The 15,217-nt window shown below is 44.0% G+C and overlaps 1 protein-coding gene across 1 annotated transcript in view; it reads left to right on the forward strand.

Annotated features, from left to right (window-relative positions):
- AMFR (autocrine motility factor receptor) overlaps nt 1-15,217 on the forward strand; it is a 38,320-nt gene that overhangs the window by 7,414 nt on the left and 15,689 nt on the right. The window contains exons 2-6 of the mRNA XM_056862461.1: nt 4,364-4,456; nt 8,289-8,453; nt 9,744-9,896; nt 10,981-11,021; nt 15,046-15,178. Of these exons, the coding sequence (XP_056718439.1) occupies nt 4,364-4,456; nt 8,289-8,453; nt 9,744-9,896; nt 10,981-11,021; nt 15,046-15,178 (585 nt within the window). The remainder of the gene's footprint in view (nt 1-4,363; nt 4,457-8,288; nt 8,454-9,743; nt 9,897-10,980; nt 11,022-15,045; nt 15,179-15,217) is intronic.

The following is a 15,217-nucleotide window of genomic DNA, read 5'->3' on the forward strand; positions in this document are numbered from 1 at the left end:
ACAGTTCTCTTAGAGCTCACTCAGCCCCACCTACCCCAAAGAGTGTCTGTTGTGGGGAGGGGAAGGGAAGGTGATTGTAAGCTGGTTTGAGTCTCCTTTAAGAGGTAGATAAAATCGGCATATAAAAACCAACCTTCTTCTTCTTTGCGAGTGATTTGCTAGGCTATCAGTGTAAAAGTTAGACACAATAGGCTTTTCCAGTTTTAAGTCACGCATGTGGAGAAGGCCAGCCTGACCCAAAAAAAAAAAAAAAAAAAGCTGCTATCCTGTACATCTGGTGACTGTCTGAAGCTCACATCAAAATAAACATTGTCAGTCTTTAAGGTGTCACTGGACTCTGGTCTATTTTTGCCACAATACAATAACATGAATACCCTTTTGCAATCTGTCAGTCTTCCAGCCACTGTATTTTCCATGTAATGCAGTCAAGCGTGTCAGTTTCTACCATATTTCTTAACTTGCTGTGGCAGTTCTTAAAAATTACATTGTGTGTTCCCAGTGTGGTAAAGCATGGTGTAGGGTACTGGTGGGCATTGGGAGCAGCAAGCAATGTTTGTTTGTTTTTTGGGCAGTTGAATTTTTATTATTTTCTGTTGTAACACAAATATTGCCAGCCAGGCATCAGAGCCCCAATCTGGGGGAAGGTAATGTGACAAAAATTAAATCTCCTTCTCATCATGCCAAGTGGCTTCTCCCCACACCGCTCAGGTCTCCCAAAAAAACCCAAGATTGGGTGGAATGAGCTCCAGTACACCACCCAGAGCTTTCTTAGTTACCCAGTGGCTCCCGTGTGGCAAAGATAATGTGAAAGGGCAGCTTCGGAGGAAGACAGGTGGGACACGAGAACTGGGGAGCAGCAGCTGGAAATGACGTCCTCTGAATGTCCCACTCACAGAGCAAGACGGGGACAGAAGAGCCAATGAAATATTACCCGGGGAGCTTGCTGAGGATGCTCAAATTCAGCCAGGGGTTCCTGCCCTTGCAAATAATTTCAGGCTGAAGATAAGCCACACCTCGAAAGGCAGGGGAACTCACAGTTCACACATGCACCAGAGGAACAAGGGTGTCACTTTCACGGCAAGGAAGCAGATTGTCCAGCATGGACGCATTGGGAGCAGCAAGCAATGTTGTGCAAGGGAGAGAGGAAGTGGTGTCTAAAGGCTCAGCAGTCTGATTGGGTAGCCTTTGCAGGTGAAGAGGGTGTGTTTTGCAAGTGAACAATTGGCACATGTGGAGGGATTATAGGGTGAGATGGGATTCTGTTGTTGTGTTGGTGGTGGAAAGTGCTGTCAAGTCACGGCCGACTTAAGATGGCCCCTTAGGGGTTTCAAGGCAAGAGATATTCAGAGGTGGGTTTTTTTGCCATTGCCTGCCTCTGCCTACCAAACCTGGACTTCCTTGGTGGCCTCCCGTCCAAGTGCCAACCCTGCTTAGCTTCCAAGATCTGATGAGATCAGGCTAGCCTCGGCCATCCAGGTCAGGGCACGTTGTTGTGTTACTATAGGGAGCATTAATCAACTAATAGGATTAAGGTGTTACATATGTTTTTACAGCTCTGAATTCTGTGTAAACCCATGTTGGTCTCAGACTTGCAACAACTAGCTAACCTCTGGAAATTCATTACTTGGATTAATGTGGCTTCTTGGCTTGGGATAAATCCTCTGAATAAACAGTTCCAAGGCCCTAGATCAGTGATGGCGAACCTTTTACAGACCGAGTGCCCAAACTGCAACCAAAAACCCACTTATTTATCGCAGAGTGCCAATGAGGCAATTTAACCTGAATACCACCCCCAGAGGGGGCCCAGAGGGAGAGGCTAGGGTTGCCAAGTTCCTCTTCCCCATTGAGTGGGAGGTTTTGGGGGTGGTGCCTGAGGAGGGCGGGGTTTGGGGCAGAGGGCGCCTCTTTCGCACCCACCGGTCAGCCACGCCCCTCCGCCCACACAGGCGCCAGAGAAGCTGCCGGCCATGCTGAGTGTGGGCTCTCGGCTTCTGTTCCCCGCTCTCCCACCCGCCTGGCTGGCCGCGCACGCTCCAGCGGCAGCAATGGCGGCAGCTTCAGTGGGAGAGTCTGGGGGCCACCGCCAATGATGTGGGAGGTTCCCCACCCCTGGGCTACAGCCTCCCCCATCCGGAGCGGGGCAGAGCCGGAAAGGCCAGCGGCTTGGAGGAACCGCGCGTGCCGGCAGAGAGGGCTACGCGTGCCGGAAGTGGCACGCGTGCCATAGGTTCGCCAACACGGCCCTAGATTCTCTCCTTGGCTACAGGCAAATTACTTTCAGGCTTCAAAGTGGTACATACTGGCTGTTGTGCCAGTACACTGTCAACAGTCCTGATGTTAGGCTAGTGAAAGGTGCAATTACATCATGCCCTTGCTTTGAACCATTATGCCACAAATGAGAGGCCCGATTCATTAATACATTTTTTTTAGCTTCAAGTGATTCATTTCCTCTTAATTAAAATTAAAGTTTTAAGTATCTGTGATTCGCTTTCCAAACTGTTAATTTCATTTGCACTTTTTATTTACAATGTTATTTTTGTTTTTTTTAGAGTTCAAGCCAGAAAACTGGCATTGAAGTACAGCAAACTGTGTGGAAATATTTATCTGTGGCTTGAGCCAATTTCTCTTTTGCAGGCAATTGCCAGTGCAGCCCTTCACATAAATAGGACCATAGATCCTTTTTGTTCAGGCAGAGAATTTGATACCCCCTCCTTTCAATTACCAGACAAAGGCTGGCTGGGAATAGAATCAACTGGATCAGGTTAGGCGCTTCCAAACCACTGGATTTTAGGGCAGGAGTTTATTAAGAAGCGTATGACCCACCTGTCCAATCCCACCCAGTGACTTGAGAGTCCCATGTCCCTCAGTCCGTGTGGCCCCAAACATTGCTCACAGGCAATTTAGGAATCAACCGGAAATGCAGTGGTAACCTATTAGGAGAAGCCCATTCTATCATATGGGGATCTCAGGGTATATGCACATAGGTTATTGATTTTATTTTTTGAGAATATTTCTGTACAGCCTCTTCAGAGTTCTACTTGAGGTGGCTTACAATTGACAACCAGGGTATAAAAGCCATTAAAAAGCACCCACACCAAGAACACACATAATTGCCAAAAGAACTCAGAGGTCTTTCCAGTAATAAGTAAGCTTTTTTTAAAAAAGTGCTAGGTAGCCATGAAGGTAAGGCGGCATGGTATAGCCCGATCTGCGAAGCTAAGCAGCGTCGGTTCTTGGAAGGGAGACTCACCAAGGAAGGCTCTGCAGACACACAGTTTGAACTCTGCTCCAGTAGAGCAGCCTTTTCAATTGTAATGCTCCCCATAAAATTTAGCGGTATCTTTTGACTTTTATCAGCCCTCCCCATACTTATCTCACCTGTGTGATCCTTCGCAAAGTAGAGCCATTTCTCTGGCCAGATTTAATGTTTTGCCATCTGCGCTACTCGAAGGCAGATTTCGGAAAATCCCTCTGTCTGACAAGCTTTGCCCTTGTGGCAACAATTTTATTGAAATGGTTGCTCATGTCTTATTTTATTGTAGTTTCCACACAGAATCTCATAACGAACTTTTAAGCCCCCTGTTGGTTAATAGACTGAGTGTCTCAGATTCTTTTAATGTTTCCTATTTATTGAACAATCGTTCGCCCCAAATATTGGAGACAGTGGCACAGTTTTTAAAGTTTGTTTTAAAAGCCTGCCAAACAGTTAATTAGATGGCAATATCAACAAACAACTCTATTCGATGTAACTGTCTTTTAACTATTCTATAAAGGGCACTTTTTAATATCTCCATTCCTTTTGTACCCTTCTGTATTATGTTTTTATGCCAGTAAAGGAAGATGATGATGATGATGCTGTCCTAAAAGGGTCTACTCAAGAGTTCTTTTAGGTCTGTTCAGTGGGGCTTTATTCCAGAACCGTGTTTTTAGGATTGCACTGTTACTTATCTACAATGACAAGTAGCACTATTTTTTTAAAATCCATTTGCTTTATCTGTATTTTTTAATTGTATAATGTTTTTGTCTTGGTTAAACAGTTTAAGAAACGCATCAAATAGTGGATGATTATTTTTAGGACACCACAGCTTTTAGTCCTTTTTAAAGTGAGGCACAAATGGCTGAAATCTGTACCTATTCTGTCGCTTGCCTGTTGGAATGGAGATGGGGGGGGCGGTTAGCGAGAGGGTACTTTTGGACGGAAGTGCCAAATAAATGGAAGCAAGATTGCGTTTAGGCTGGCTTGTGGTAGACTGAGTGTTGTTGCTTTGCATGGTTTACGTTTTTAAAGGGGAGTTGTTACTTTTTTAATTCATCCTGAGACTTGCTAAACCAAACATCCGCATGCATTTTCTCTTTGCTCCAGGTACTGGTGAATACTGCTTGCTGCATTCTGATGCTGATTGCTAAACTAATTCAGTGTGTGGTGTTTGGTCCTCTCCGTGTTAGTGAGAGACAGGTAAGGAAAAACTTTTGTGCTTTGCTGACAGGTTGCCTTACCAAATAGCTTTGTGTACCACGATTGCAGATAGGGTGGTGGGTGTTAATTTCAAAATATATTTGGATCCTGTTCCTTTGGCAGATTCAAAGTTTGACAATAGCAAAGGTTTTTGTTTGCTTGAGAACCTTTTTGTGCATTGTTAGTGTGTCTGTTACTACTAGCTATTCAGATTTCCATTTTGGAAATAAAGCAGATTCTATGAGGGACGTAAATAACTACAGATTATGGGGCATGCATTGCTGCTGCCAACCTGCGTCTTCCCCAGGCACCACCTTGGTAATTTCTACTAAAAATTATGTAACATTTCTGTGTTCATCATTTCCCTGCTCCATGCGAGCAGTGACCAGTGGATTGAAGCAAGGAAACACATTTTTCAGCTATGTATTACCTGGGACTGTCATGGAGGGAGAGACAGACTGGAGGCAGCTCACAGACCCCTGGTAACATCTGGTTAGGCTCTTGGTTCATGTAGGTCTATGGTGAGGGGACCCTTATCTGTCTAGTAGAGCCAGTGTGGTGTAGTAGTTAAGAGCGGTGGTTTGGAGTGGTGGAGTCTCATCTGGAGAACCGGGTTTGATTCCACTCTCCTCCAGATGAGCACCGGAGGCTAATCTGGTGAACTGGATTGTTTTCCCCACTCCTACACACAAAGCCAGCTGGGTGACTTTGGGCTAGTCACAGCTCTCTTAGAGCTCTCTCAGCCTCACCTACCTCATAGGGTATCTGTTGTGGGGAGGGGAAGGGAAGGTGATTGTAAGCTGATTTGATTCTCCCTTAAGTGCTAGAGAAAATCAGCATATCAAAACCAACTCTTCTTCCTCTTCTTCCTCCTCCTCCTCTTCTGTGAGCATTGCAGTGGGGATTTTAACCCTGGTCTTCCAGATCCTAGTTCAGTACTTTAACCACTGCACTGTGCTGGTTCTTCCTAAGACATTCCTTGTAATCCACTGCAATGTGTAGGGCTTTTGTATAGTGGTTCCTCAGCAGACAAATAGGTGTGGAAAGGGTTCTCTAAAGAAAAGAAGCTTGACAATTCCTGAAATAGAGTGGTGAATTTGAAAAGAGGCCGTGGCTGGACATCCATCATGGAGCGCCAAGGGGACATGCGTTAGACTAGAGTTATGGAGAAAAACAAACTGTTCAGAAGACCTATTGTGGTCCTTGGTACCCGGCCATCACATGCTTGGTGCCAAAGCTCTCTGCAGGAGTAAGATGGGGCTATTGGGGATCAGTGAGCCATGCAACAATTTCAACCAAGGATTAGTTTATCTGTCCGCTGCACAAAGGCAGGATGTTCTGCCCATGGAACATGAACCAGAAGGAGTTCTGGTTTTTTCCCAGGTACAATTTAAATGCAGTTTTGCACCATGAAGTCTTGATACTGTTTTGTCGTAAAAATGTATGTTCCAACTCTCTGCCCCTACGGGCTTCTGTGAGCTAATTAAAACAATTTATAACAAAAATTATTGTAAAATATTTTTATTTGGCAGAGGATGCGAAGGTGGCTTTACTCTTGCTTCTTTGTGGCAAGCTTTCTCTTCTCCCTACAGCTGCCAGGTTACTGGGATGAGCGCACAGAGTCTATGGAGAAAGGTGGGAGTTGTTGGCGAGGATAGGCCTCTTCTTCCATCCCTGGTCCACAACTCAGGGAGACTTGCTACTTACTTACCTGTCCTTCAGCCCCTGCAGTGTTTCAGGGTGGCAGCCCCAAGCCCCGCCCCGCCATGGCCTTGCCTACTTTCCTGAAACATGGCGCAGGTGTCATATTGGAGAATGGTGCCCAGAAGAGCCATAAGTGGAATGTCCAAAGAGCCACACGTGGTTCCTGAGCCAATGAATGAGTATCGCTGATCTGTCCAATGCAAATTGCATGCTTCTGCAGCTGCAGTTTGTCTCAGGACTGTGCAGGAAAGCTGTGATGAGGTTTAATCCTTCAACCTCCACTTGATTTTTTCACTGTTCAAAACCATCTTCTTTTGCTGTTAGCCTTTTAAAGGAAAAGATTCCCGTAGACCAGTGGTTCCCAAACTTTTTCAGACCACCGCCCCCTTGGGTCCACAAACTCAACCCCTGTGCCCCCCTCTACCCTTATCCTATAAAAAGCATTATTCAAAATAGGGGTTTGCATGACACACTAAAAAAGATAATAACAATAAAATTTCACACCAGTAACAATTATTTGCACATCTATTCAAAATCAAATTAAAACTTTTTAGTTGAAATTTACTCAACAAAACTGATGAATTTGATCCAGTGGTACCAGCTTTTCAAAGTCTGGAAAAAAATTCTGATAGTTTCCACCAAATTTGCCAGCATGGTGCCATAGCTTGATCTATTGTAAATTAGTGAACAACACAGTTGAAGGGGCCCACCTCTAGCTCCCCCTGCTGCCCCATTGCCTCTTAGTGCCCCCCTAGGTAATTCAACTGCCCACTTTGGGAACCACTGACATAGACTATGGAGTGGAATATACTCTAGCCATTAAGAATGGGCACAGTAATCTCTGTAGTCTAAAGACTGATTAGGACTTTGACAGGAGGAGTATCCTCCAGGTCACCTGAAAATTCCCAGAGTTACCTATCTTTATTACTCAGCAGTCCTTGTTTATGGCTGTGAATTGCTTTGTTGATGGATTCAGATGATTGTGGGTGTTACTGATCAGCCAGAGAATGTTTTCCATCCTGAGCTAACTTTGCTTTCAAACCTGAGCTAACTTTGCTTAGGGAGGCACCTTCTTAATTCTGTATTTGATGGTTCCCTCTTGGGAAGGATTCTTCTAAGAGCAAAGGGTAATTACTCATTAATTAAGACTAATTGAGTAGAATGAGTGATACCAGCAGCCTTTAGGAGCCAGCTACTTATGCAGCCTTGAACTGGCATCTGGAGTTCAAAATGGGTCCTAGGGGATGAGCAGGCCTCAGATTAGAGTGTCCCCCATCAACACATAGTCCTGATTACTGCACCTGATGCCCAAATTCTTACTAATTCCTGACTTTTTAGCATATATCCACATGTAGCTAAAGTAGCAATTTAAGGCCCCCTGAAGTTTGTGTAAGCCCCCAAAGCATTTTATTAGAATTAGGAGACACCCACTCTTAACTGTTTTTAGTTTCCGTGCTAGCTGTCATGATTACTGTGATAATTTTCTTGAAAAATAAAATTGCAACCTACTGGGAGCAGAAACGTTTGCATGATTTTAAGTTCCAAAGATTTTTCAAAAGCATCAAGATGTCTTTAAAGGCTGATTCTAATTCTAGAACAAATCTTGAATAGGTGACGCACGTCTACCAAATGTCAATGTGTGCTCCTAGAAATGCCTGTCTCTTAAATCTGTGCTTTTTAAAATTGTGGCTGGCATAAGTAGAATGCCTGTCTAATTGGACCTTTCAGTTATGCCTATTTCAAGCAAGGGGCACAATTCAAAGTCTCCTGTTCTATTCATACAGGAGTAAATGAAAGTTAAACAAGAACTCAGATACCGATGTATGTTTATACTGACAGTATTCCTGGTGGATTGGCCAATATACCCTTGGTTTCTGCTTCAGATTCCACCAACCCTTTATGATATAGTCTGCAGAAACTTTGGTACCTGTTACTTGTTTGATAAGAACTCTTAGGATTTCAAAGAATCTTTGGTTCCATGATGATAAAGCTGCAGACTTATGGCAAATTCTTAATCTGGAAAGTGTTAAGCATAATAATTGTAAAATCAATTACATGTGTGTTCTGGAAACTTCATTCTTGAAAGGTTCTTTTTAAAACTCCAAATGATTTTTATTTTCTTTTTCAGCATCTCAAGGATAAGTTTTGGAATTTCATCTTCTACAAGTTTATCTTTATTTTTGGCGTGCTAAATGTCCAGACAGTGGAAGAAGTGGTCATGTGGTGTCTTTGGTTCTCTGGGCTTGTTTTTCTCCATCTCATGGTTCAGCTTTGCAAGGACAGGTTTGAATATGTAAGTTTTTTTGCTGTTTGCTTAGAGCTGGGTGGATATGCATTTCCTTTAGGTAGGAGCATTAGTATTCTCATCAAGGAATAAATGATAACATACCGTATGTTCTGCGCAGTCATTTTACTTGAGGTTGATTGAAAAATGGGACATCTTCCCATGAACTGTGGAGGTAGAAAAGGGCACACAGGTTAGGTTTAATAACTGGTTGGTTTATTGGGGGTGAAGAAATAGCACCCTTAGAAGAGGAGTCTGTACTCAGAACCTGGGCCCTCCCATCACACCCTTTGTTCTCCCATTCAAATTTCACTTGAGGCCCATGCTGTTTATTTATTTAAGATATTCATATGCTGCTTTTCTCCCCAGTGGGCCAGCCAGAGCAGCTTACATCCTCATTGTCCCTTCTTCCATCTTATCCTCACAGCAACAACCTTGTGAGGTAGATTATGCTTAGGGTGTATGCCTGGCCCAAGGTCACCCAGTGAGCTTCATTGGCAGAGTGAGGATTCAGGCCCAGCTCCCCCAGCTCTTACTCCAATGCTCTAACTGCTACACCAAAGTGGCTCCCAGTTTCCCCTACTGCTGTTACGGAACTCCGACATGGTGTCAAGATTAAGGAAGTGCTGTGTGACTGCGGAGTTGGTGAAATTGAAACCCTAGGACATCTACTTCTTTTTTGTAAAAATTGGAATAAGGAGAGGGCCAGGTGGATCACACCCATTCTAACAACGTATAATCTTCCTCTAGAACTCTGGATCGTCCCTTTTCCCTTTATCAGATCTAGAGGTAGATACTGAGAGAATGTATCAGGTGGCAAAATACTTAACTCAAGTAATGGCTTTAAAACTGTCCTACTAAATGATACAGGTATTTTGCTCCAAGAGATATTGTTCAACTTGTATAATTTTATTGTATGTATTTTATGTATTTATGAATTTTAGGTATTTTATGTTTATACGTATTTGCTTGTGTATTTGCTTATGGCTTTGTTAATGAGCAATAAATCAAACTCAAGATAAGGTCTCCTGGAACATCCCTGTACAGGAAGTCAGCCAGGCCGGCTGCACAGCTTCTGCTGGCTCTGTTGCGTAGATAAGCTGGTGGTCAAACCAGATTGAAGGATCCTGCCTGAAGGGATCCAATGTGCTTGAAGCAGCTAATCTCAGCCCTATGAACAAAAGCCATGACATTGTTCCCTAGCATGCTCATTGAGCTGGGCTGGGCAATCGCTTTGAAAGTCGAAGCGAGCACGTAGATGTTTTCTTAACCCCACCCCCTTTATTTTGTATATTACAGCTCTCTTTTTCTCCCACTACACCAATGAACAGCCACATCCGAGTCATGACCCTGCTGGTAGCTATGCTGCTTTCCTGCTGTGGATTGGCGGTTGTGTGTGGCATTATTGGCTACACCCATGGAATGCATACATTATCTTTCATGGCAGCTGAGGTGAGCGTTCCAATTGGGGGTGTTTGTTCACTCTTTTGTGTCTTCCTTCATTTACGAATCATTCTGTGTATTGATTTTTGAAAATCTTTAGCAAGGATACATCAGACATTATTGTTCTCTTGCAGAAAAATTGGGATTACTGCAATATTATGCTCCAGAATGTAAATTACCTTCATGGAAAGCAGCAGTAGCAATGAGGCATTAACATTCTATTGCATATGCAGCGCTGTGTGTCTCAGCCCCCCCCCCCCGATGCCCCTTGAACTGGAAAATATTTCAGTGCCCTAAATACAATATGATCTGATTCAGCAAGTTTATTTTGTCTTGTCTTTACTAAATAAAATGTTAATTTCACGTCTCAACGTCAATGAATACTTGAGCTGAATATCTGAGTAGGAAAAAAAACAAGTGTGGTTTAGATGTGACATTAAACATAGGAAAATGACCCTGAATGTAAGATGATCTTTCTCCCAAAATAAGAGGTTATACATAAAAGTAGATGACCCTAAATTTAAAATTACTCTTACTAAAAAAAGTTGCAATGTAAACAATTTTTTTTATTACATAGTATTCAGAATACAATAAACAATACAGACTACAGAGGAAAGTAATTATTTTTGCAATTTGCACCTCTTTGTGTTATAACTGTTGACAGTTGGTATTGGATCACGCTCTTTCAAATGTAAAAAGACAAGAGACTGGCTTTTTTAACCCCTCTCCCTTAAGACCTAACCTATTAGGCAAAGGCTCAGATAAATTTACCAACTGGCAGTGCAATCCTAAACTGAATTACTCCCTTCTAAATCCATTGAAATCAATGGGTTTAGAAGGATGTAACTCTCCGGAAGTTTCAGAGTTTCTGATGAAGTTTCTGATAAAAGGAGCTTTGACTCTCGAAAGCTCATGACCTGAAAATACCTGGCTCATAATGCAGAGGCAGGCAATGGCAAACCACCTCAAACCTCTCTTGCCTTGAAAACTCCACTAGTTGTCATAAGTCGGATGTGACATGATGGCAAAAACGAGACAAGTTTCAAATGATGTTCTAAGAGATGCCTCTTCTTTTTGCTTTGTTCCCTTATAGTCTCTGCTTGTTACAGTGAGAACTGTTCATGTGATTTTACGGTAAGTTGAAGCTTGGAGCCTGGTGTGAGGAAGGAGGTGCCCTCCTTTGGGGGGCAAGACTGGGTGGGGGGTGGGATGGAGAGCTGGAAAGTTTAGATTAAGGGGCAAGGTCTGTGGACCAGAGCCCTTGAGTTTCTCTCACTTGTATACTAGCAAAACTATTCTGTCATGCAGGCAAGTGAAGGGGCCGTGGCTCAGTGGTAGAGCATTTACTTGGCATGCAGAAGGTCCCAGGTTCAGTCCCTGGCATCTCCAGTTAAAGGGATGTAAAAGACCCCTGCCTGAGACCCTGGAGAGACGCTGCCAGTCTGAGTAGACAATACTGACTTTGATGGACCAAGGGTCTGATTCATTATAAGGCAGCTTCATGTGTTCATGTGAAGTCGTCTTCTGCTCGCTCATGGAGTTTCTCTGCAGCAGCCTTAGCGTTATGGAATGGCCTTCGTGAATCAGCTAAGAGGGCCTTCAGGAAGTTTTACAGGGAGGGGCTAAGCTCTATGGTAGAGCGTCTGCTTGGCATGTAGATTTCTATGGTTGAAACTATCACATTCTACTATGGATAGGAGGTTACTATGGCTTATTCAGCAATTTCATACTGACCTCACAGCTCAGGTTCGCTGTGGCAACCAAGGAGAACTAACCGAGCCCTTTGAACTGGTCAAGGGAGTTAGACAAGGTTGCCTCCTTGCTCCTCTCTTGTTTAACCTATACCTGAATGATATGGCAACCAATTTCTCAGAGTTTTGCCACCCCCCAAAGCTTGCAAGTCATCCCACCCCGATTCTACTCTATGCTGACGATGCAGTTCTCCTGTCCCGCACAAGAATTGGTTTGAAAAGATCTTTGCAAACTTTTTCTGAGTACTGCTCTAGGGAAGGTCTTAAAATAAACCATCATAAATCTAAGATTATGATCTTCACTAAGAGGAGAAAATTGCCTCTTTTTCGCTGGGTATTAGATGGCTTTGAGGTTGACCAAGTCAAGGAGTTTGTTTACCTTGGCATTCTTTTTTCCCGTAACCTAAATTGGAAAGCCCATCAAAAAGCAGTGTCCAACAAAATTAAACCTGGGGTTGGTGCTATTGTCAATTTTTTTCACACCAAAGGTGGCAAATATATTCCAGGGGCTATTCACGTTTTTAACCTGAAAATTACCCCAATTATCCTCTTTGGTGTTGCCATCTGGATTACAGTCATCAATGAATCTATAGATCGTCCACTGCTTCAGTTCTTACGAAAACTTCTAAATGCCCCTCGATGTGTTGCTGGTGTTACTCTTCGTTCCGAGTTTGGCCAAATGTCACTTGAAGCTAGGGTGTGGTTGGCCGCCTTTAAACTACACCTTAAACTGTGCTTTAGCACTGAGGGGTTCCTAGCTACTCTGAAGCATGACCCTTTTAAATCCTCATGGCAAAAAATCTTAGATGAGAAACTGGCGTTGTTGGGCTTCTCGCAGGATATGTTATCAGATCTTGGGAAAGCTGAAGCTTTTGCCAAAATTAAAAAGTGCATTAAAGAGCTTGATTATAACAGCACTACTTTTCGTGCTCGTCGTGTCTGTTCATCCCAGTTCTTCGGAATACCCCCTCCACGTGGTCTGCCTGCCTATACATTTTATCTAACAACTCCTCGTCTCTGTAGAGCTTTTTGCTTGGCTAGATTGAATGCTAACCCTTCTATGGTAATGCAGGGCAGAATTCTGAATATACCATACTCTGACAGGATCTGCCCTTGCTCTTCTGGCTCTATTGACTCATTAGCCCATGCCCTTTTGGAATGCCGCTTTTACGAGGATCTTCAATCGCACTATATTTCCCCCCTTTTAATATACAAATCCAATGCCTCTGTGACTGACATAATGCCTTTTTTACTAAGTGATAGGGACCCCAAGGCTACATTGTCAGTGGCAAGATTTGTTTCAGTCCTTATATCCCTCCAACACTAGATATATGCTGCTCAAGATCAATTGATCAAGGAGCTTCTAAGGGATAAAAGGAAAGCTTGGCATGTAGAAGGTCCCAGGTTCAACCCCTGGCATTTGCAGATAAAAAGGATCAGATAGTAGGTGATGTGAAAGACCACTGCCGGAGACCCTGGAAAGCTGTTTCCAGATGGTCTGATTCAGAATAAGGCAGCTTCATTTTATTTATTTATTAGATTTATATCCCACCCTCTATCCTGGCCAAGGCTGGGCTCAGGGCGGGTAACAACAGCAATATATCGTCAAATACAGTAAAACATTCAATCTGCACAATATTGTCTAAAGCAACAATTCTCAATTAAAAATAATTTAAAATCAGGACAGATGGTGCTTAAAATTTGGCACACATGGGGCTTGGCCAACTTGGGAAAAAACAGCCAGGCTCCCCCACTTGGATGGTAAACAGTAGAAAAAAAGAAAGCGGGGAGAGATAGGGAGGCCAGTTCTGATGGAAAAATGTTGCTGCCCTCAACCATAAGGTCTGGCAGAACATCTCGGCTTTACAGGCCCTGCTGAACTGTGTAAGATCCTGCTGAGCCCTGGTCTCAGCCGGACACTCCTCAGGCTGGGGACCACCTGTGACCCACCTGCTTAGACCCCATTAGCACCCTAATGTCAGCTCAGCCGTCTATCCCTAGCTTCCCATAAACAGACACACTCAGGCAGGTGACCCTAAGCAGTGCTGATTTATTAGGAGCAAAAAGACAGATTTAAGAAGTTGACTGCCTCTCATGCAGGAGAGGGTGCTAATGGGGTCTAAGCAGGTGAGTTACAGTCTAAAAGCATTCTAGGCAGAAAGCAAACAAAAGTGAAACCACAGTGCAGTACTAAGAGATAAGGATTCCCAGAGAATCAAAGACATAACAGGATTTGCAGCATGAGAACAAAACCTTGACCAGCAGCCTTGACAGGAAGCCAGCCTCTGTAACTGCCAGCCTCTGTAACTGCCAAACTCCCAACTTCCAAAGAAGCAAAGGCCTGACATTGGCATCTGATGAGCATAATGCTCTCCACTGGGGAGTATCGGGAGAGGCAGCCCCGCAGCTACGAAGGTCCCAGACCATTTAGGGCTCTAGAGGTTAAAACCAGCACCTTGAACCTGATCCGGTATTCCAGCTGGAGCCAGTGCAGTTGACAGAGCAAAAGCACTGGCTGGATGTGAGCTCTCAGCGGGGTCCTTGTAAGACCCTCGCTGCTGCATTCTGAACCAGCCGGAGCTTTCGGATCAGTCTCAAGGGCAGTCATCTGCAGAGCGAGTTACAGTAATCTAGCCTGAAGGTGACTGTTGCATGGATCACTGGCTAGGTCGGGGTGGGAGAAGTAGTGCACAAACTTCCTAACCCGGCGGAGATGAAGAAAAATAAGAAGAGTTGGTTTTTATATGCTGACTTTCTCTACCACTTAAGGGAGAATCAAACCAGCTTACAATCACCTTCCCTTCCCCTCCCCACAACAGACACCAAGTGAGGTAGGTGGGGCTGTGAGAGCTGTGACTAGCTGAAGGTCACCCAGCTGGCTTTGTGTGTAGGAGTGGGGAAACCAACCCAGTTCACCAGATTAGCCTCCGCCGCTCATGTGGAGGAGTGGGGAATCAAACCCGGTTCTCCAGATTAAAGTCCACTGCTCCAAACCACTGCTCTTAACCACCACACCACGCAGGCTCTGGGAAAAAGCTGACCATATGCTAAGTGGAGCTGTACAAGAGAGGCTTTTGGGGGTGACTAGTGGGTTTGGTAGTTGTTTAGGGCCTGTGTTTTTCCTAATGGCGTATGTTTGGATTTGTTAATCTGTTGAGATCTGTTGTGTTAAATTTTTTGTAAGTCTATTTGGGTGCTGTAGGGTAAGAAGAGTGGGCTAACATGTTTCTAGTAAATAAATGCTGTGTTATAGATCTCCTGATGTAGAATTAGTAATAGGAGTAGGGTAAACAGGTGTGCACTGAAGAGCATTAGGAGTAGCCTGTCGTTGCTCCTTTATTATTTGTAAAACTGACAACATGCTGTTCCAAAGTAGTCGTGATAACAGGGATCTCTCTTCCCCCTAGTTACGTCATTCATCTCTGGGATCTCAACCATGAAGGCACATGGGAAAGCAAAGGAACGTATGTTTATTACACGGATTTCATCATGGAGTTAACTCTTCTGTCACTGGATCTGATGCATCACATTCACATGCTGGTATGTGGCATTAACTTTGCCAGTTCCTGTACCTTACAG

The sequence above is a fragment of the Euleptes europaea genome, chromosome 17 (genome assembly GCF_029931775.1).
Source record: "Euleptes europaea isolate rEulEur1 chromosome 17, rEulEur1.hap1, whole genome shotgun sequence".
In the NCBI taxonomy this organism is placed as follows: domain Eukaryota; kingdom Metazoa; phylum Chordata; class Lepidosauria; order Squamata; family Sphaerodactylidae; genus Euleptes; species Euleptes europaea.